Raw genomic sequence first — 19,499 nt, 5'->3', positions numbered from 1 at the left:
CTTGATTGGGTGTAGGAGGTCTTTTTGTGCGCATCTTTTTCATATCAATCAAGTGGGTTTCGTTTTGTTGAGGTTTCTTAAAAGGTGGAATTCCACTCCAAACTTGGATTGTGCCCTAGTAGTCGCGCTCATACCAAGGTGCTGTCTTGTTCGGAAAGCAAAGTCCTGGCAAAATCTTCAAATGATGGGCCCGATTGTTCACCTAGAAATGATAACATAATGCATAGGTCATTAGAAGGAGAGCGGCCGGCGAGCGAGTGGTTAGTGGTCAATAGCGCCCTAGACAAACACGTCAATTTCGTGGCGGAGAATAATCCACTTTTTTTTTTATAAGCAACCGATGTTTCCTTGTGCCAATATTTCTTGCCATTAATAAATATTCTTTTAAAAAATTATTAATTTTAAGTATAATTTGCTCATAAGTCCTTTAGTATATTCTGTCTTTTCAGTCACCGAACATACAACTATAAGATTATTCCAAGTTAAACATGCGTAAAAGTATATTTTATCCGTATAGACAATGACTTACAATTTTTTTGAAAAAGTTTAAATTTTTTTATTTTTATTCATGGAGTAAATAAATTATTCAATCCTTTTCATCGAATTATAAATATATATATATATATATATATATATATATTTTAAAACAAGCTAACAAAACCAATCGTCCAATCATGATAAATTATATCTACCTACTCCGAATGAAATATCTCTATATTTTCAAAAGTTTCAATAATACCATCGAATTTTAAAAAAAAAAAAAAATCATATTTTATTTAACTCTTAAATTAAAAAAAAAAATTAAAAACACTTTTTTTCTAAAATTTCATTAATAGCCTTAAACTTTTATTTAAAATTCAAAAATGCCCTTAGAATTAAAAAAATTAAAAAAATACTCATAAATTTTCAAAACTAACCTCAGTTCTCTTATACTTTTTAAATTAAAATATATATATTTTTTTAAGTAGAAGGTAATTATTTTGAAAGTTATAAAAAAAAAAAAAAAAAGATATTGAAAATTTTGAAAAGTTTAATAGTTTTTTTAAATAAAAAAACTTAGGGTATTTCAATAATTAAATTATTGAAGTGTAAAGTCATAATTAAATTTTTTAAAAAGTCTCAATTATTATTATGTTAACTTTATAATGAAATTAAATTTATAATTAAAATATGAAATGAGCTGGCTTAAGCTTGGCAGCTGATTGGCCGACACTCTATCCCCTGAGATGCGTGACTTGAGATATGAAATATGGATTACTGGTTGGGTTTTGACTTATTTATATTAGGTTGCCTTCTTATTGGTTTCCAATGGAATAATATCTTTTCTTTATTCTTTCATAATTCCATATTATACGCCTAGACTTTAGAGACCTCATTTGTTCCCTCACAATTTAAAATATAATTTTATAGGTTAACGTCATTCGAATCTTAACACGAACACGATAGCTATTATTTCTCTGGAAATTGAAAGTTTAAAAAATCGGTAATAGTCCAAGTCCATCGTTAGAAGATATTGTTCGTCCGTTTTGACCCATTACGTTCAAGAGAGATTTTTACATTTTTATAAGAAATACTTCGTTCTCATATGGGATCTCACAGTGTCTCCGTAGCTTTGTGAGTATAACTGCAAATTAGATCCCGATCAATATGTAGTTGAGAGAAATTACTCATATGGGATCTTACTGTGTCTATAAATTAGTGATAAATTATATAAAATTTAAATGAATTTATTTAAGTCAACGTCACAAATTGGGAAGAGGACAATGCCATTTATGTTTCTAATGAACTGTTTCAACTGCAATTATTTTCAATTCATAGAATTGACTAGGCTGTTGTTCCTTTTCCCGTTTCAGAATTTCAATCCCTCGAAGCCCGAGTGGAATTTAATCCGTTTCTTAAATTCCATTTTGTTTTTTTAGTTGAAAATTATCGATTTCATTGTTTATTCTCTTATTCGATTCATTGAAGTACGTTTAAATCAATTCTTTCTCCCCACACAGAAATATTTGGATATGCGATAGATCTTGAGTTGCTTGGTACGTTCTTCTTCAAAGGGCTTATTTCAATCCCAGAAAAATGCTTTAATGGAGCAATCGGTGAGCGTTTTTTGATTCAATTAGGGAGGAAGAAGATCCAGGTTAGTTCTGCGGCAGCTTGAAATCGTTATATTTGTCTTCTCTTCCGATGCCGACACGTATCGGACACGTTGCTTGAAGATTCAAGCTGAAACTTAGTAACTTACTCTCAACTTTCAACTGCTCCAATTCCTTATCTCTAATCGACGGTTTCTTCGCCCCTACGGCACCGTTTTCACTGTCGAGAGGAATGTTGAATAGAAGATTTCAGAACCTGTCCCGTCACTTAATGTTTGGGATTCGATTCGTTTGTTCTTATTGAAGAGGTTTCCATGCGGCGATTTGGTTCTTATTGGCGATTTTTAGTGTAAGTATGGATTTGCGCTTTCCTTTTTGTTCTAATTTGGATTAGAGATGTTACAAATCATCGATTCTTTTTACTTTAATCTTCTGGCTTTCCTTAAGGAATTGATTATTATTATTATTATTATTTTGTTCTTCTGCTTTTGAATCTGGTGGAGCCCATTTTAGAAAAAGGAAAGTGGATTTGGTAACCTGATCCTATAGAATGTTGTTTGTCGGTACAGGAAGTGTTAAGGAAGATCATCTTTTCCTTTGAATCTTAAAGTGGGATTTGATGAAAGATTGATTCTAATGGAGGTTTCGATTATGATTCATGTGGGATTCGTCCTTTTTCTTCTCTGGCTACTTTCCGCCTTCAATTGCTGCCATCTTGCTGCATATTTCATCTCCCTCATCTATCTCTATCTGGTAATTTTACCCATGTCTGTTCTTCATCAGATAATTGTTCTTAGATTCTTTGGAATCTGGATAATTCTCTGAAGCTTCAGTTTCTTATGGGATTGAATCTTCCTCTTTTCCTTAATGAACTTCTAGTGTTCTTCTTGAAAGGTGCACGAGCGGTTCTTTTTGAAACTAAGGAGGAAATTGCAATTCCAGGAGAGAAAGCAAGCTAACCAGAGAAGGGTATAATTTCTTTCCTTTTCTTAGATAGAACTCATAAACAAAGGTTTATTTACTGAGAAATTGAGATATCCACCCATTCTTTTTGTGAGTTTCCACATTGGTTGGGGTGGAGAATGGAGAACAGAAGTGGAAACCTCTTCCTAGCAGATGCCTTTAAAAACCTTAAAGGAAGCCCGAGAGGCAAAGTCCAAAGAGGACAATATCTGCTAGCGGTGGGCTTAGGCCGTTACATTTTTTTAATCCAATTGTTTCATTTTTATCTAAATCAAATGTGAGTTCTCTTCTACTTCAGGTTCTTACGGATTCTGAAACAGTCAGGTGGTTAAACCATGCGGTTGAAAAGATTTGGCCTATATGTATGGAGCATATTGCTTCTCAGAAGATTCTCCTCCCTATCATTCCTTGGTTCTTGGAGAAGTACAAACCATGGACTGCTGTATGATCCCAATCTGTTACTTTATATACCCGTTTATTTGATCGATACAATGAATTTGAGCAATTCAGTGTGTTTACAATATCAAACCTCCATGGATGCATTCAGAAAACTTGAGAGTTGCGAGAATATACCAGGACATGATTTCTTCTCATTGCTTGGTAATCATAATTTTACGTTGGTACAGATTTTTGATGACGAGTGTATGATTGCAGAAGAAGGCTGTGGTTCAGCATCTATATTTGGGGAGAAACCCGCCTATGTTTACTGAAATGAGGGTGCTTCGTGAGCCTAGCGAGGACGACCATTTGGTAGGCATTTCATACACATAATTGCACGTTACGCACACGCGTGCGCATATATTGTCTTATTCAGTTTTGAGTTTAATCAGATTGGAAGGAATTAATCACAGGTACTGGAGTTAGGAATGAACTTTCTTACAGCTGATGACATGAGTGCAATACTTGGTGTGAAGCTAAGGAAAAGACTAGGATTTGGAATGTGGGCAAAGTTGCATCTTACAGGCCTGCATGTGGAAGGAAAGGTACCCAAATTGTTGTGATGTCTGTAATGGTGTAGTTCGGGATGCTATTTGTGAGTCGAAAAGTAGAAGCGTTCAAATTCTGCATGTGTGATCTTTGATATCGTGAGTCGAAAAGTAGAAGAGTTCAAGTGCTGATTTCTTTTTTCAGTTTCCATGTCTGTATAATTGTGTTCTTTCCTTCTAAGAATTCTGTTCTACATATTGATTTGCGTTATTTGCATGTTCCTTCTAATAATCACACTTCATGTTCCCTCTCAAGGTTCTGGTTGGTGTTAAGTTCCTTCGGGATTGGCCCTACCTCGGCCGAATACGGTTATGTTTTGCTGAGCCTCCGTACTTTCAGATGACCGTCAAACCTATCTTTACGCATGGTCTTGATGTTACTGAACTTCCAGGGATTGCTGGATGGCTGGTATTATACTTCATTTACTTTTTCTTTGGTTTCCCTCAGGTTCTCTTCATGCTGGCTAAACTTCGCTTTACTGCTTGCATCGTCTTATTCTCGGGCTAAGTACTGTCGTTTGTCTTTTTTGGTTTCGTTTTATCAGGATAAGCTTTTGTCCATTGCCTTTGAGCAGACACTTGTTGAGGTTAAGTTCTAGGTTTTGATTCTTGATGCCACCTTTAGTCTTACTTTGTTCATTTCATTCATTTTGTAATAAAGAAAATTGTGAAGGCCCTTATCAAATTGTGTACAATTATGTTCAGATTTACTGTTATTACAGATGTTTTTCAACAATGTTTACCTAAGTTTTGAATTTTCTTAATCTTTTCAGCCCAATATGTTGGTTGTTGACATGGAGAAGTTCATTTCACCACAGCCAGGTACTTCATTTTTTGAAGAATAGTCAATCACAACCTATCGAATAGAAACAATGCTATCTCTGCACATGCCTTCATGCTTATTTTAGTTTTTTCTTATTATCATGTCAAGCAGAGTGCTTAAAAAAAGTTACAGCCTTGTGCTGTGATGAGGATACTTCGTGTAATTCTCCTTTTCTGAAATGGTTGAAACGCTTTGATGCGGATGTCACATGGTTTACATAGCTAGCTTGCAACGATTCATATTGATAATTGATTGCAGTATTGAACGTTGATCACCTGCCAATAACCTGTTGTCAATGTGGGTGTGAGATCCCATTCCACCTCAGTTGGAGAGGGAAACGAAACATTCCTTATATAGGTGTAGAAACCTCTCCTTAGTAGATGCATTTTAAAGCCTTGAGGAGAAGCCATTAAAGGAAATGCCCAAAGAAAACAATATCTGTTGGAGGTGGGCTTGGACGGTTAGAGTGAGAAATATGTTCTAACTAAGCTTGTTAGAGTGAGAAATATGATCTAACTAAGCTTTTATGGTTCTCAAAAATTTCTGTCTACAGAGGTAGGGGCTATGTGTAATTTGTTTGAAGAATTTCTACGAAGATGGTTAAGTTCCGTTCTCAATATGCATAATCTTATTATACATGATGTTTGTTAGTTTTCGAAAACAAAACGTTCTCAAGTGAATACATATTTTTTTTTTGATGTTGATGGATCTTTCTACTTGTCCATGACCTTATATTTCCAGAAAATTGGTTCTCCGTAAACGTGAAGGAACCAATCGCCTATGTCATAGTCGAAGTTGTTGAAGGAGCAAACATGAAACCATCTGATCTAAATGGTTCGGTGCTTCCAAGTCATTCTTCCCCTCATGATTTTCTTACATGACTGGTGAATTTGGCTTACAATTGAAGCTTTCTTTCAGGTCTGGCTGATCCGTATGTAAAAGGTCAACTGGGTCCTTACAGATTCAGAACCAAAATTCAAAGGAAAACACTGTCTCCACAGTGGCACGAGGAGTTCAAGATCCCAATTGTCACCTGGGAGTCAGAAAATGTGCTTGCTATTGAAGTCCGTGACAAGGACACGTTTGTCGACGACATACTTGGGTCTGTCTTCAAATTTGTAACTTCTATGATATATTCGATTCGTTGCAAAATTTGATCTCGACACCAGAGCTTAAACGAGATCTAATATTCTATTTGCAGAAATTGCTCTGTCAACATTGCGGACCTGAGGGATGGTAAACGACATGATATATGGTTGCCTCTTGAAAACATTAAAATGGGGCGATTGCATCTGGGAATCACTGTTTTTGAAGATAGAAAGAAGGTCCCTTCCCTTCCCTTCCCTTCCATGTTTCATTTTCTCTTGTCCCCTGCCGGTGTTAATAAGCCGAGGTTGTGTTGCCTAAGCAAGGGTCCTTCAAATTTAGTTTTATTGGAAAATGGTTGCTTTCTTTTATTGATTTGTAATACTACTTTAGGTGGAAGAGTATCCATTTCAAAGAGAAACCTTGAATGTGGAAGAGCCTCATAAGGATTCCCCTAGGAGTGAGACTACCAAGGATGATAAGGATTCCCCTAGGAGCGAGACCAAGAACGGTAAGGATTCGAACTCGTCAGTATTAGTGGAGCCTCGAAGAGGGATCGACAATTTTGAGCCCATCAACGTTGAAGGGCAGAAGGAGACAGGAATATGGGTCCACCGTCCAGGAATCGAAGTTTCAAAAACTTGGGAGCCTCGGAAGGGACGAAGTCGGCAGCTTGATACCGAAATCCGTAGGGAGCCTAATGAATCTATGAGCAGTGGTGAGATAAAATCCTGTAACAATGATTCTAGCAGTACTGATGATAATCCTGAGGAAAAACATCGAAAGTTATCAGTTCGCAGGGGACTGAGAAAGCTGAGTTCAGTTTTTCACCGGAGTCCTCGGGATGAGGATCGATCAGGAAGTTTAGTAGAGTCTGCTAGATCCCCCCAGTATGCAAATGTTAGGGCGACAAATGTCGATGGAGGCGTGAAGGTTATTCTTGTAAATAACGTTTCCGGGACTACTTCGGATAAAGTATCAAAAGAAGGGAAGTCGAGCAACGACGGTAGTGATATAGAGAGTCCAGGAAGGGGTGGAAATGTGAAAGGCATGGCAAAGAGCATTTTCAGACAGGCTGAGAAATCTGCTCGCAGTATTAAACATGCATTTTCACGCAAAGGGTCAAGGAAATTCCAAATTGGTTCACCGAGAGATCCTGCAGTAGAATCAGAGTCTTCTGATGATGAACCTGACGCACCAGCTGCTTGCAGCCCAACGACAATTAGAGGAATTCCAGTTATCCCTGAAGACACAACCTTAGCTCCTCAGAACAACAATTCCTTTAAGAAGGAAGATGTGCTGCCCACTGGTTCAAGTAACAGTGTGGAGTACAGTGATCAATCATCAGATAAGAGCACTGCAGCGCTTCGCTCGGAAAAGATCGAAGATGACAAGGACGATAAACATGGAATCAACGGTGACAAATGATTCAAACTTCAAAAACCTTTACTCAGTGAAACAAAGTTCAGGAGATGGCAGACAGTTGAAAAATGGTAAGAGTTTGTAGGTAAAAGGATGTGAAAAACTTGTAGAAGTTTGAGAATTTGTAAACAGAATTCCTGTAAAGTGATGTTGTTACCCGTAAACATGCAATGTTTATAGAAATTAAGAAGCTATTTGTGCAGTGGTCTGCCACCAGAAAATAACTCAATCTCTCTTGAATTTGATTCGACGGGAACATTCGGCGTCTCAGCTGCAACAAGCATTCGGTCGAGACTGGCAGCGAGGATGTGTTAAGAAACTTTCAACTCATTTGCTCGTCAGTATTAGCAGCTAAGTTGGGAAGTGTTGATGAACTTGTGTCCATAACATTACCCGATTCTTCAATCTTGTACTCGTGTTCGTTTCAGTTTATCAGTTGTCAAACGGCTTGATTTTCAGTTATACCGAGATGAACATCATTGCATCACAATTTTTCGATTACTTTACCAGTGGCATCACTGTAATCTTCATTTCCTGCTAACGTACAGCGTAAAATCGCTTTCCACATCTCCATTTTCGGGATGAAACCTTGCATAACCATCTGCTTTAGAACCCAATCAACATCCTCAGTCAAGTTCTTCTTGCATAACCCAGACAACAATTTCTTATAAGAAACAAAGCTTGGGTCCATACCATCCAAAATCATCCGACGCATACAATCCTTTGCCTCGATCAACCTACCCGAGTCGAGCAGGCCATACAAAACCTCTTGATAAGTCCCTGCATTGGGGTAGCAGCCTTTAAGCTTCATTCTCTCCAAAAGTTCTATGGCCTCTTCAATCCTCTTCTGCTTTCTAAGACCCGAAATCAATATGTTAAACGTTATAGTATCTGGACAAACACCTTCGTTTTCCATTTTAGAGAAAAGCTCAGATGCTCTCTCTAGTTCACCATTGTCACACAATGCATGCATAAGCGTTGAGAATGTTCTTACATTTGGCCTACACTTTTGTTGAGGAAATTCATCGAACACCTTGAGTGCAGCATTGAAATTCCCACTCTCACACAACCCTTTGATGAGTATATTAAGACAACAAGCATCAATCTCAATCCCCAACTTAGGAGCACCCATATACACCTCATGAACAACGTCAAACATCTTCGCCGAAACAAGCAAATTAAGCACAAAATTAAAGGTTTTAACACTCGGCCAGCAGTTATAATTAGGCATATCGAAAAGGGTTTCAATCGCTTTACCTATACGCCCAGCAACATTGCCATAAATCTTGATAACATGGTAGAAAAACTCATCGGACAACCGAAAATTCCTCTCGGCTTTTATTCTCAGCATCACTGTTTCAATATCATCAAACAAACACCCCTCCGCAAGCCTGGACACAACCAGAGTGTAGATTTCTTTGTTGGGTTTGTAGTCCTTGCGATTGGACCATTGGTGGATGAACGCGAGCACAGCGGGAGGATCCCTGATTTGTTGGATGATTTTGATGACTTCATTGGGAGACAACCAATCTCTATGGCTAAGCCTGTGCGGAAAAGCAGAGGGTTGTTTAGGGGAAGTGGAGAAAGAGAATGAAGAAAAAGGAAGACGAAGAGGAATCGAAGAAGATGATGAAGAAAAGATGGAGTTCAGCACAGAGAGTTGAGCGAATCGTTGTGAAGGTAAAACCATTGGAAGAGAGAAAGGGAAACGGTGAAGGAAATGCCTCGGAATTGCTCCCAGTGAAAGTAATTTATTTAAAATTGAAGAGGGCCCCACGGCTAGGTTACCATAGATCTAGAAGAAAGGTAACCGGATTCTGTACAGCGGCAGAGGTTCCTCCGCCCATCTCGGTGGCGGTATTGAAGAAATCCGCGGGAATGGCGGTTCGTTTGACGTCGGCTTGGGGTAAAGGCGACGGCGGCCGTCTCTGTTTGGGCTACGAGAACCCTGTCTTTATACCCACTTTGAATCCTCGCTTAGAGGGTGTTCGTTGCATTGCTCTTGGGGGTCTGCTTTCCGCTGCGCTCAACTCGCTTCACCTGGTCAGTATCTCAACTTACTATTGAAGCCCTTTGTTTCTTGTCTGTTCTATACTTGATTCACTTATATTAGCTTGAAGGGGGACTCTGTTTTATGATTATTGCTCCTAATGGGACGATCTAAGAGTGTAGAAGAAGCACATTCTTGGAGGATGTATAGAGTAAGGTGATCGTTTTAGTGATATCATTACGTACATAGTACACAGAAGATTAGGTGTAACAGCCCAAACCCACCGCTAGTACATATGGTCCTCTTTAGGCTTTTCCATTCAGGCTTTCCCGCAAGGTTTTTAAAACGCGTTTACTAAAGGGAGGTTGTTCTCCTTCACAACCGGTGTGAGATCTCACAATCCACCCCTTATTGAGATCCAATGTGATATCCCGCATCGGTTGGGGAGGAGAACGAAACACCCTTTATAAGAGTATGGAAACCTTTCCTTAACAGACGGGAAGCCCAAAAGGAAAATTCTAAAGAGGACAATATCTACTAGCGGTGGGCTTGTGCACATCCAGTGTTATCGTTGGCACACATTCTCCTCTCCAATCGACTCATTCCCCAATTGCTTGAAACGTGGTGGGCATCCCATATGTCAAAGATAAATCCTACATCTACATGCAGGGTCTTACAGCAAGAACAATCTGAGCCAGTTAGCTCATTTTACTTTGTAATGTTCTTTGGTCGGGCTTAAAATTATAAGATCTTGTTTGAATCTTCCATGCTGCTAGGCTTCGGGCCATTGGGATGTAGGTTTGGCCTGTGGTGGTTCCTCTTCAACGCAGCTATTACAGGTAGCCATCGATCATCTACTTCTATTATGCATGTAGACTTTAATAGCGAATTATTTAGGTGCTCTTCTACATTTTGCTGTCGTTTTCTTCTGCCAGTTAGCAGGAAGTTCAAGTCACTTTCACAGTTTAATCATCTTTTCATTCAGAATTTAGAATTTGAAATGATGATTAACTTGTTTGGTAAAATTCTTGCCTTTGCATCACTCTACCTTCATTTCTTTAAACATGTCTCTAAAAGACATTGATAAGTTGCCTATGGATTATGATAGCTGAGAGTAAATTGTTCATGTGGAGAAATGCTATGAATTCTCGATTGGAGAGGAGAATGAAACATTCTTTATAAGGGTATAGAAACATCTCCCTAACAGATCCATCTTAAAACCGTGAGGCCGATGACAATACGTATGAGCCAAAATAGACAATATCTGCTAGCGGAGGGTTTGGGCTGTTACAAATGATATCAAAGGCAGACACTGAGTGGTGTGTCAATGAGGACACTGAATCCCCAAGGGGGTGATCTCACATCAGTTAGAGAGGAGAACGAAACATTCCTTATAAGGGTGTGAAAACCTCTCCCTAACAGACGTGTTTTAGAACTATAAAGTTGATGGCGATATGTTCTTCACTTTCACTCACTTAGGAGTCCAACTCAAATCTTCCTAACATGAGAGAGATCCTCGAGAAAATGCATAAATCCTCGAGAATCATGCCACCAACCAAATCTTTCACCTGACCAAAGTAGAAAAATACTCAAATTCTCATTGAACAATGTGCATTCTACATTATTGCCATCATTTTACGTTTTACATTTGAAGTTAAAACATGATACATTTCTATTCATGGAGGTTTCTTTGGAATGTCTTCTCATAATTTGACTCTTTCAATTATTTGATGAAGATTGCAGTGTTTAGTTTTGTAGGCTTCCCCAACATGTGGTTCCATGGCTAGAGGCACACCAAGGGGGCATCATGGGGGTAAGCTTTCGAGGCAGACAGGTCAGTGTGGTCCTCTTGATTGTTTATTCAGCAACCAAAAAGGCTACAAAAAGTGCACATCTTTCGTAGATTCAAAGATGTAGACCAAACCTTGTGAGATAGAGATCAGAAGCACAAACACTGAGGGAGAATGAGGAATAAGATTGTGCTTAAAGAAACAACTTTTAGGATTGGTGTCAGTGAGTGAGTGGGTGGGTAAGGCCAAGGCCTTTTTATGTGCATCAAAAGCTAAGTGGGATGGTCATTTGTTGAAGCTCTCATGGGTCTGCATTTCCTGCCTTATCTGTTTCTCACTTTCATTATTTTGTGCGTTTCAAGTATTACCTGGATTTCTGTGTTGCAGTGTCTTCTCTCTTTACATTCCTTGTGTCCCTACCATGCAATGCTATTATCCCTTTCCTTGTCGGGTGTGGTTAGTGTAACAGCTCAAGCCTACCGTTAGTAAATATTGTACTCTTTGGGCTTTTCCTTCTGGGCTTCTCTTTGAACTTTTTAAAACGTGTCGGTTAGGGAGAGTGTTTCCAAGCCCACCGCTAACAGATAATGTCTTTTTTGGATTTTTCCTTTCGAGCTTTCCCTCAAGGTTTTTAAAACGCATCTACTAAGGAGAGATTTCCAAGCCCATCGCTAGCCGATATTGTCCTATTTAGGCTTTTCCTTCTGGACTTCTCCTTAAGGTTTTTAAAACTTGTCTGCTAGGGAGAGGTTTTCAAGCCCACCGCTAACCGATATTGTCCTACTTAGGCTTTTCCTTATGGACTTCTCCTTAAGGTTTTTAAGACGTGTCTGCTAGGGAGAGGCTTTCAAGCCCACTGTTAGCAGATATTGTCTTATTTGGACTTTTCCTTCCGAACTTCCCTTAAAGGTTTTAAAATGTGTATGTTAGGGAGAGGTTTCCAAATCCACCGCTAGCAGATATTGTCCTATTTGGGCTTTCCCTTCTAGACTTCTCCATAAAGTTTTTAAAGCGCGTCTGCTAAGGAGAGATTTCCACACCTTTATAAAAAATGTTTCGTTCCCTTCTCCAACTGATGTGGGATCTCACAAAACTCAAATACGAGTGCAGCTAGCTAGATGGATGATGAGGAAGGCTGGCTTTGTTATTTAAATCCTTGTCTAATGCCAATACACAGTTTGTTTTGTTTGTTTGTGATTCTTTAACTCCTTATATGCCTTTATGTAGTTTGTTTCCTTCGATGTCTCTCTTTCCTCAATAATGGTCCTTGGATCCTTTTGATGTTCTACATTGCCCTTCCATGACATTATTGAATGCTACACAATTATTTAGTTTGCTTATTATTATCAGAACATGGGAACATCAGGTGCAGACACCAAATCTTGGCCATCCATTGCACATAAAAGAGAGAGAGTCTCACAAAGCATAGCCTAAAAATGAAACTTATACTAACAATGCCCTGTTTGTCTGTGTAGAGCGTAGGCGGAAGGGAAAGGGAAAGAGGCAACGGTACAAAAGAGCGGACAGGTATTGGTGGTGGCGACGGCAGCGTCGGTTGGGTGCGTGACAAACTTCCCCTCTTTTATTGCACTTTTGTCTCTTTCTTTCTCACACTTCTCTTCTCATCTCCATTTATTCATTCCCTCTCTCTCTTTTACTTTTCCATTTTTCCAAAATAGGTAATCTCATCCACTAAGGTAGGCTCGAACATCTGACTTTATTGGTAGAACTCCAACGAAAAAAGAACAAACATTCATCAAGGTCATTCAAAAACGAAATGAAGAGAGGGAGATGACAATTGTATGATTTGTGATGCTCACTAAGTCTTCAGACTTTTGATGTTGTATTTGATAAATTTTGTATTCGCTAATTCCAATACAGTTCAATGGATAAGTCTCAAAAGTTGATAATTTAAGGTTCATCGAGGTTGTAATTTGATTGCTATACTTCAAAAGCTTGACTTTGAAGTTAAAGAACTCCCATGGTTCGTCTGATCTGAACCGACAAAATAAACTGTTCATCTTCATTTGATTCAATATAACGAAACAATTACATATGATCCCACTTGAAAAAGAAAATCACCATAACCCAGAAAGCCCAAAAGAAAAAGGAAAAAAAAAAGCAAAATTTCTGTATTCTATAATCTGTTGTAGCTACATTCATGGACTTTTTAGCTGAGGACACTGCCATGGCGGCCTAGACAGTGGCGCGCCGGCGCTGGCAGGGCAAGACTGGACGGTCACCGGCGGATCCATGCAATTATAAGACAAACAAAGCGCAGCCGTGTCCGGCAATACGGTACCGGGTTCCAGTGGAAACTCGGATATGAAATTGTGCTGTAAATATAGAGTGGTGGTGCTGCCGCTGCTGACGCTGTTCACGTACTCCGCCGGCACCGGTCCGGTGAAGCGGTTGTTGTTCAGGAACAGCGTCTCGGCGCCGGCGAAAATTGCCGGCATCTCTCCGGTCAGATTGTTGTGGCTCAAATCGACGACGGATCCGGCGCCAAACATCACCGAGCTTGTGGAATCGGACGACGGCGGCGGGACCACTCCGGAGAAAGAGTTCCGTTGGAGGAGGAGAGAGGAGAGAGAAGGGTGTGAGAAGAGAGAGAAAGGGATGGGCCCATTGAATCGGTTCACGCTCAAGTCGAGATACACTAATTCCGATAGAGAATCAAGTCCGTTGCGAAGAGGGCCCCACAGCGAGTTCTCTGAAAGCGACAGGTACCGGATAGACGACGGCAACGCCGGGAGAGTACCGTTTAATTTGTTGGATTTCAAGTCCAGGTGGAGGAGAGGTGACGAAATGTCGACAGGGATTTCGCCGGAGAATTGGTTCGACGACAGAATCAGGATTTTGAGTTCGGGGAGCTTAGTGAGCGTCGCCGGAATAATTCCGGAGAGCTGGTTATGGCTGATGTCAAGAGTGTGGAGGTGGAGGAGAGCGAAGAGGGTGGCTGGAATCTCACCGGTGAGACGATTGTTAGTCAAAGAGAGGACACGGAGGTTTCGAAGACGACCCAGTTGCGGTGGGATCGGACCAGTGACAATGCCAGGGAAGAGGATGAGTTGGGTGAGCTCAGAGAGGTCGGAAATGGCGGGCGGGAGGGAGCCGGCAAGTCCAGGCGAGTCGTAGCGGCCGGTGCCAAGGGAGAGAATTGTGACTCTGCCGAGATCGCAGACGACGCCGGTGAATGAACAGGGATCTGAGGAAGAGAAGTCCCAGGTGGAGAAGAATCCAGCACCGGAAGGGCTCCGACGGAGGGGGATATCGGTGAGACTGTTTCTAATGGCCTTTAGAGCTTGGAGGTCGGCGGCGGCGATGTTGGCCTGGAATTGAAGGGAAAGAGGAGAGAGAGAAAGGAGGAGGAGGAGGAGGAAAGAGAGAGAAAAGGGAGTGTCGGCCATTGGAGCAGAGGAAGAAGGATTTGGGAACGGGGGAGAGATTTTGAGAGAGAGAGAGAGAGAGAGGATTTGAAATGTTTGTATGTATATATTAGAAGTGTGGTATTTGAACCAAAAGAAATGAGTAGTTTATATGAACATCAGGTCCACTATGGGCTATGCCTATATACAAATAAAACACACGAACTAAAGTTGTGAAAGAGATATCACTTATCACTTACACTTCATTTCTTTGCCTCTTCCACCTATTAGGAGTGAGAATGAGAGCACCCTCGACCAACTAGGGATCGTTCGATAAGGCTCCAAGACTCCACCACCACAATGTGACTGACAGTTTTTTATAAGACAAAAGTATCTCTTATATTCCTAAATCCATAAATGACATAGGAACACCAATACAAGATAATCTCTAATCCATAATTCATTCAGGAAACTAGATCTTATCTATTATACAAATGATTTTATTGTTAAAATCATGTTTCCATTAAAGAATTTCCTATTCTTAAAAAAAAATGAAATTATTTTTGTGAGATCACATAATGGTTGGAGAGGAGAACGAAACATTCGTTAAGGGTGTGAAAACCTTTCCTCAGCGTATGTGTTTTAAAACTTTTAGGGGATGTTAAGGGTGTGAAAACTTTTCCTTAGTATATATGTTTTAAAACTTTTAGGGGATGGTCTTTGAAGGGAAAGCACAAAGAGGACCATATATACTAGCTATGGGTTTAAGCTATTACAAATGATGCCAGACACTAGTCTCCCAAAGGGGAAGATTATGAGATCTCACATTGGTTGGAGAGGGAAACAAAATATTTGTAATAAGGGTGTAGAAACCTCTCCATAGTAGACGCGCTTCAAAACCTTGAGGAAAAATCTTTGAAGTTACAATTTTCTTTCTTTCAAGAATTCATTTATGCATATATCAACAAATGGTTTGTCGCCCAAAGCTTTTCAAAGTGTAAGATAAAACTATAGATCTTTAGAACAGACTAATAAATAGAAAAACAATAGTAGTGGACTTTAATTAGCCAACAATGCACTCGAAACTGACACAAAATAATGTATTCATGACTTCAAATAGAAAAGTGGTTTCTAATGTATAACAATATTTAAAAAGCATGGTAACAATTAAATAAAGCAGAGTGATACAAGACTGTAGGCATGTAATGACAAAGATCCGAGTGGATCTTCCATAGAAAAGGAAGATCTGTTGAGGGAAGCTGGTATTTGCAAATATGTTAATCAAAACAAAGTTGTCAGACAAATCAATAGACATAGAACATTGGCAACGCACAAGGATAAATAAAGACAAAAGGAGGCATAAACCTTGACAGCACAGTGCCATAGGCTACTGCACATGGCTGCAAGCATGGGTACATATCATTTATAATTTACATATGATATCCGTGAAGTTTTCTTTTCTCCCTTTTTAATCTAAATTTAGTTACCCTTTTCATATCAACAAACAAACAGCGAGTACGACCAAAGTTCTACATTCATTTCTAGTGGCTAAACAATTATCTAGAATGCAAACAAGCATGATATGATAAGGTTGAGACAGTTTGTGTAGTTTCTAGGAGTATACTATCAAAATCTCACCTCAAATTGATGCACAAGAACAATAGTTATGTTTAGATCAGTTATCTTAGATCCAAAACAAACAATATCATATTGAAACAGAGATGCAAACCGGCATGTTAAAATATGCTCCACTAATTTATATATTCAGAAACATTTGTTAAAGATCAGCACTAGTTTTTTCATACCTGAGATCAGAGTGTAATGGATGAATGTGTTGGTAGTGTAGATCCCACGGTTGGCCTCATCATGCTCTGACTGAGATGCAAATGGGCAGAGACTTGCATGTGGAAAACTTTGGAGGTTTTTGCCATCTGGAACTGAAACAATGAAATCTCAGTTATTTAATTATAGAACAGAGTAGAAATCAGCAATCCCACAGAAAATGTAATGCTTCAGTTTTGGAATTTCAATCATACTAGATTTACAATGAGAAGGAAATAATCCAACTGCTCTCTCATACCTTGAATTGCCATTCTCTGTGGCATACATAAGGCAGTGAGCCTGAGAGAATTTACCTTTATACTCCTGTCGTTCTCTTTTTCTAGGTCAAGGAGGGACTGTGACCGCTTTTGTGAGGTCCTACATCGGTTGGAGAGAAGAAGGAAGCATTTGTTGTAAGGGGTGGAAACCTCTCCTTAGTAAAAACATTTAAAAAACCTTGAGGGAAACCCGAAAGGACAAGTCCAAAGAGGACAATATCTGCTAACGGTAGGCTTGGACTATTACAACTTCCCTCTCTATAAGAGAAAAGGAGGCTCAAGCCATTGAACAAAGGGCAAAGGGTAAGGACCACCATAGGTGTATCAGTAATCTAAATGACAGTATATTTCATGTAAGGATAAGGCCAATTTTAGGTGTTATCAAATAAAAAGGAACAAATAATTGCAATGTAATAACATGACTTGATAGTAGCACACAGTAAAGTGAATGACCGGTGTTTCTAACAGGGTTACATATAAACTTCATAAAGTGCAACTTAAAGATAAACTCAACAACCTAACAACACATCCAAACACCAGTGGTCACTTCAAGTCATATGAAGATCATGAAATATGCCAGACCAAACACGACGAAGTAATTCAACATCTAAGACATGTTTAGGAAGCCTCAGCAGCCGGTTGAGTCAAACCAGACTTCACCAATAACTTGCTCACCGACTCGGGTGAGCAAACTTGATACTTGACATTTCCAGAAGGTGAAAGGAAAACCTCAGCCAATTCAAGCTTATCTGAAGTAAGACTTGTGCTGTCCATGGTTTTGCTAAGCACCTTTAGCGCAAGCTGGATGGCCTCTTCCCTAGTGATGTCATCCTTGTAGTCCTGTTTTAGCATCGACTGTGCTGCCTGATTGTTTGCACCAATTGCAGCAGCCTTCCAACCACCATAGTTTCCACTCGGGTCGCTCATGTATAATTGAAAGCCATAATTTTTATCCCATCCTGCAAACAGAAAAGAAACACCAAAGGGACGTAAACCACCAAACTGAGTGTAGCCTTGCTTTGTATCACAAAGGGATTGAACCAGTTGCTCAACAGGCATCGGCTCTTGGTAAGCGTAAGTATATCGCTGGGCTTGAACTCTTGCAGTGTTGATTAATATGTTTGCATCAGACATTATCCCAGCCACAGCACATGCAACATGATCATCAATTTTGTACATCTTCTCCGTCGAAGTTGAGGTCTGCAGGAGTTTGGAGGTGACCTTCTTTTCACCTACCAAAACAACTCCATCTTTAGACAATATCCCAATCGCAGAACCTGCGTTGCCAATTGCCTCCATTGCATATTCAACCTGGTAAAGACGACCTTCTGGAGAGAATATTGTTGTTCGGCTATCATATCTTCGAGACATTTTTAGTTTTCCTGTTACAAAAAGAGCAGGACAGTTAGAATAGACAATCTGGCAGATCAGGAGGATTGACAAACAACAATGTTTTTTTTTTTTTTAATGTGTTCATATATTTTTATATGTTTCAGCACTTTCAGACATTATGAATTGTATTATATCTGAGGATCTAGAAATACATTTCTACATTTACATTGCAAATCTCCCTCTCGATCTCGCTCTCTCTCTCTCACCCACACCCAAATAACTTCAGTTTGGTTCCTCCAATCCCCATGAGTTGCTGCTTGCCCATAACTTCAGTTTGTTTCCCCTCTATATTACAGAATAATTTTTTGTTCCCCTTCAATGATCCAAATTTCTACTCTCTTAGAGAGAAAACTTCAACTAAGAATCTTATAGGGACAAAACAGAATACAGTAAAAATGATCCAAATGGAAGAATAAAAAAACTACAGGTAGCACGACAGTATTAATTTGTGCACATTACAGAGACACAGGACAGAGTGGTCTAGCTTAACAAGTCCATACTCCAGTGAAGAACTTATAAAAAATGAATGAATGGTCCAGTTCTCTAACTCCACCTTATAAAGACACATTTGCAAGGGTCAATATTTTAGGGAGATGCCCCATTTTGTAACCTACAACAGGTCTTGAATCCATAAAATGAACTGTACCGTCTTGGGTGATAAATTTCGAGGCTATCTTCATTGACAATAATAGAGAGAACACATTGACTACTAAAGAAATTTCCAAAAGAGGACTCGGTGGAGAATGTATTAGATTTTCTCCAACCTCTAGATTCAAAATAGTTGAATCTAAAATGTAACAACGAAGCCTACCACTAGCAGATAATGTACTCTTTGGACTTTCTCTTTCGGACTTCCCTCAAGGTTTTTAAAATGCGTCTGCTAGGGAGAGGTTTCACACCCTTATAAAGAATGTTTGATTTTTCTCCCCAATCGATGTGGGATCTCACATAAAATCACAGACCTTTTCAATAAGGGTTAGAGATAACAACTATATTTGCATTTGTTTTGCCAAATAAACGAATAAAGGAATTAGAAAAGCTTTGTTTACCCATCAAAACGATCACACCCACCTCTAGAAAACCCTTTTCGAATCAATTATAAACAGAAAAGCTAAAGGCTCAAAAAACTCCCACTATATCATTCATGCATTTGATTGATCTTCAACCAAGGGATCCATACGATATCCATCCAACAAGGATAACATGCCGGGGAAATCTCCACATTCATTTCCCAACAAACACCGCATTCCACGTCTCTTAAAAACCTAGAAATTTAGTCCCAAATCATAAACAAAACAAAGAAATGGATCGTAAAATCCCACGTCTCTTAAAACTCAAACGCCATTTCAAGATTCCACTGCTATGTTCAACTCATACTAACCACTAATACAAAAAAATTTCACTCTCCCTCTACCTACACTATGCTGGAAGTAGGTAAACGCTGGCTAACTTAAAAAAAAAAAAAAAAAAAAAAAAAAAACCCCAAA

The 19,499-nt window shown here is 39.3% G+C and overlaps 4 protein-coding genes and 1 long non-coding RNA gene across 9 annotated transcripts in view; 2 read left to right on the top strand and 3 right to left on the bottom strand.

Annotated features, from left to right (window-relative positions):
* Window positions 1-1,338: 1,338 nt before the first annotated feature.
* Window positions 1,339-7,575, top strand: LOC111477018 (C2 domain-containing protein At1g53590-like). 4 transcript variants are annotated; one of them, XM_023120944.1, is made up of 14 exons: window positions 1,339-2,442; window positions 2,663-2,846; window positions 2,988-3,062; window positions 3,355-3,498; window positions 3,711-3,806; window positions 3,908-4,039; window positions 4,299-4,451; window positions 4,588-4,629; window positions 4,816-4,864; window positions 5,607-5,699; window positions 5,784-5,967; window positions 6,067-6,190; window positions 6,345-7,388; window positions 7,432-7,575. In XM_023120944.1, exons 2-13 carry the CDS (start codon window positions 2,730-2,732, stop codon window positions 7,377-7,379), a joined length of 2,244 nt encoding a protein of 747 aa, XP_022976712.1. In that variant the 5' UTR covers window positions 1,339-2,442; window positions 2,663-2,729; the 3' UTR covers window positions 7,380-7,388; window positions 7,432-7,575. The 4 variants fall into 4 exon arrangements, with proteins under 4 accessions (XP_022976712.1, XP_022976711.1, XP_022976710.1 ...); XM_023120943.1 differs by having other exon boundaries at window positions 1,340-2,442; window positions 2,667-2,846; window positions 6,345-7,575; XM_023120942.1 differs by having other exon boundaries at window positions 1,340-2,442; window positions 6,345-7,575.
* Window positions 7,576-7,825: 250 nt separating this feature from the next.
* LOC111477066 (pentatricopeptide repeat-containing protein At3g14580, mitochondrial) lies at window positions 7,826-9,452 on the bottom strand. Its single transcript, XM_023121023.1, has 2 exons — window positions 9,162-9,452; window positions 7,826-8,917 (listed from the first exon to the last, which is right to left on the bottom strand). Exons 1-2 carry the CDS (start codon window positions 9,218-9,220, stop codon window positions 7,858-7,860), a joined length of 1,119 nt encoding a protein of 372 aa, XP_022976791.1. The 5' UTR covers window positions 9,221-9,452; the 3' UTR covers window positions 7,826-7,857.
* Window positions 9,453-9,947: 495 nt separating this feature from the next.
* LOC111477128 lies at window positions 9,948-12,889 on the top strand. The gene is made up of 3 exons (XR_002717221.1): window positions 9,948-11,197; window positions 12,629-12,712; window positions 12,833-12,889. It is a non-coding gene; the product is annotated as an uncharacterized LOC111477128 (long non-coding RNA).
* Window positions 12,890-13,149: 260 nt separating this feature from the next.
* Window positions 13,150-16,781, bottom strand: LOC111477063 (probable inactive leucine-rich repeat receptor kinase XIAO). The gene is made up of 2 exons (XM_023121019.1): window positions 16,327-16,781; window positions 13,150-14,926 (listed from the first exon to the last, which is right to left on the bottom strand). The coding sequence occupies exon 2, from the start codon at window positions 14,561-14,563 to the stop codon at window positions 13,313-13,315; it is 1,251 nt and encodes a 416-aa protein (XP_022976787.1). The 5' UTR covers window positions 14,564-14,926; window positions 16,327-16,781; the 3' UTR covers window positions 13,150-13,312.
* A 188-nt stretch (window positions 16,782-16,969) lies between these two features.
* LOC111477094 (proteasome subunit alpha type-4-like) overlaps window positions 16,970-19,499 on the bottom strand; it is a 3,010-nt gene continuing 480 nt past the window's right edge. Inside the window, exons 1-2 of one of the 2 annotated variants that reach the window (XM_023121075.1) lie at window positions 19,427-19,450; window positions 16,970-18,002 (exon numbers count right to left, since the gene is read on the bottom strand). In XM_023121075.1, the coding sequence (XP_022976843.1) occupies window positions 17,239-17,991 (753 nt within the window). In that variant the 5' untranslated portion in view covers window positions 17,992-18,002; window positions 19,427-19,450 and the 3' untranslated portion in view covers window positions 16,970-17,238. Of the gene's footprint in view, window positions 18,003-19,426; window positions 19,451-19,499 lie in introns of those variants that run through there. The other variant, XM_023121074.1, reaches the window with a different exon arrangement.

This window comes from Cucurbita maxima, unplaced genomic scaffold (genome assembly GCF_002738345.1).
Source record: "Cucurbita maxima cultivar Rimu unplaced genomic scaffold, Cmax_1.0 Cma_Scf00003, whole genome shotgun sequence".
Classification (NCBI taxonomy): domain Eukaryota; kingdom Viridiplantae; phylum Streptophyta; class Magnoliopsida; order Cucurbitales; family Cucurbitaceae; genus Cucurbita; species Cucurbita maxima.
This window is presented reverse-complemented; position numbering and strand designations above follow the sequence as displayed.

What these genes read in the sequence shown, in the direction of transcription:
- LOC111477066 (XM_023121023.1), bottom strand. Translation starts at nt 9,220, where the DNA reads ATGGGCGGAGGAACCTCTGCCGCTGTACAGAATCCGGTTACCTTTCTT. An exon ending in ACCTTTCTTCTAGATCTATG is followed by an intron (nt 8,918 to 9,161) that starts GTAACCTAGCCG and finishes TTTTCCGCACAG; the next exon opens with GCTTAGCCATAGAGATTGGT.
- LOC111477018 (XM_023120944.1), top strand. Translation starts at nt 2,730, where the DNA reads ATGGAGGTTTCGATTATGATTCATGTGGGATTCGTCCTTTTTCTTCTC. An exon ending in CAGGGATTGCTGGATGGCTG is followed by an intron (nt 4,452 to 4,587) that starts GTATTATACTTC and finishes TCGTTTTATCAG; the next exon opens with GATAAGCTTTTGTCCATTGC. An exon ending in TTGAGCAGACACTTGTTGAG is followed by an intron (nt 4,630 to 4,815) that starts GTTAAGTTCTAG and finishes TAATCTTTTCAG; the next exon opens with CCCAATATGTTGGTTGTTGA.
- LOC111477063 (XM_023121019.1), bottom strand. Translation starts at nt 14,563, where the DNA reads ATGGCCGACACTCCCTTTTCTCTCTCTTTCCTCCTCCTCCTCCTCCTT.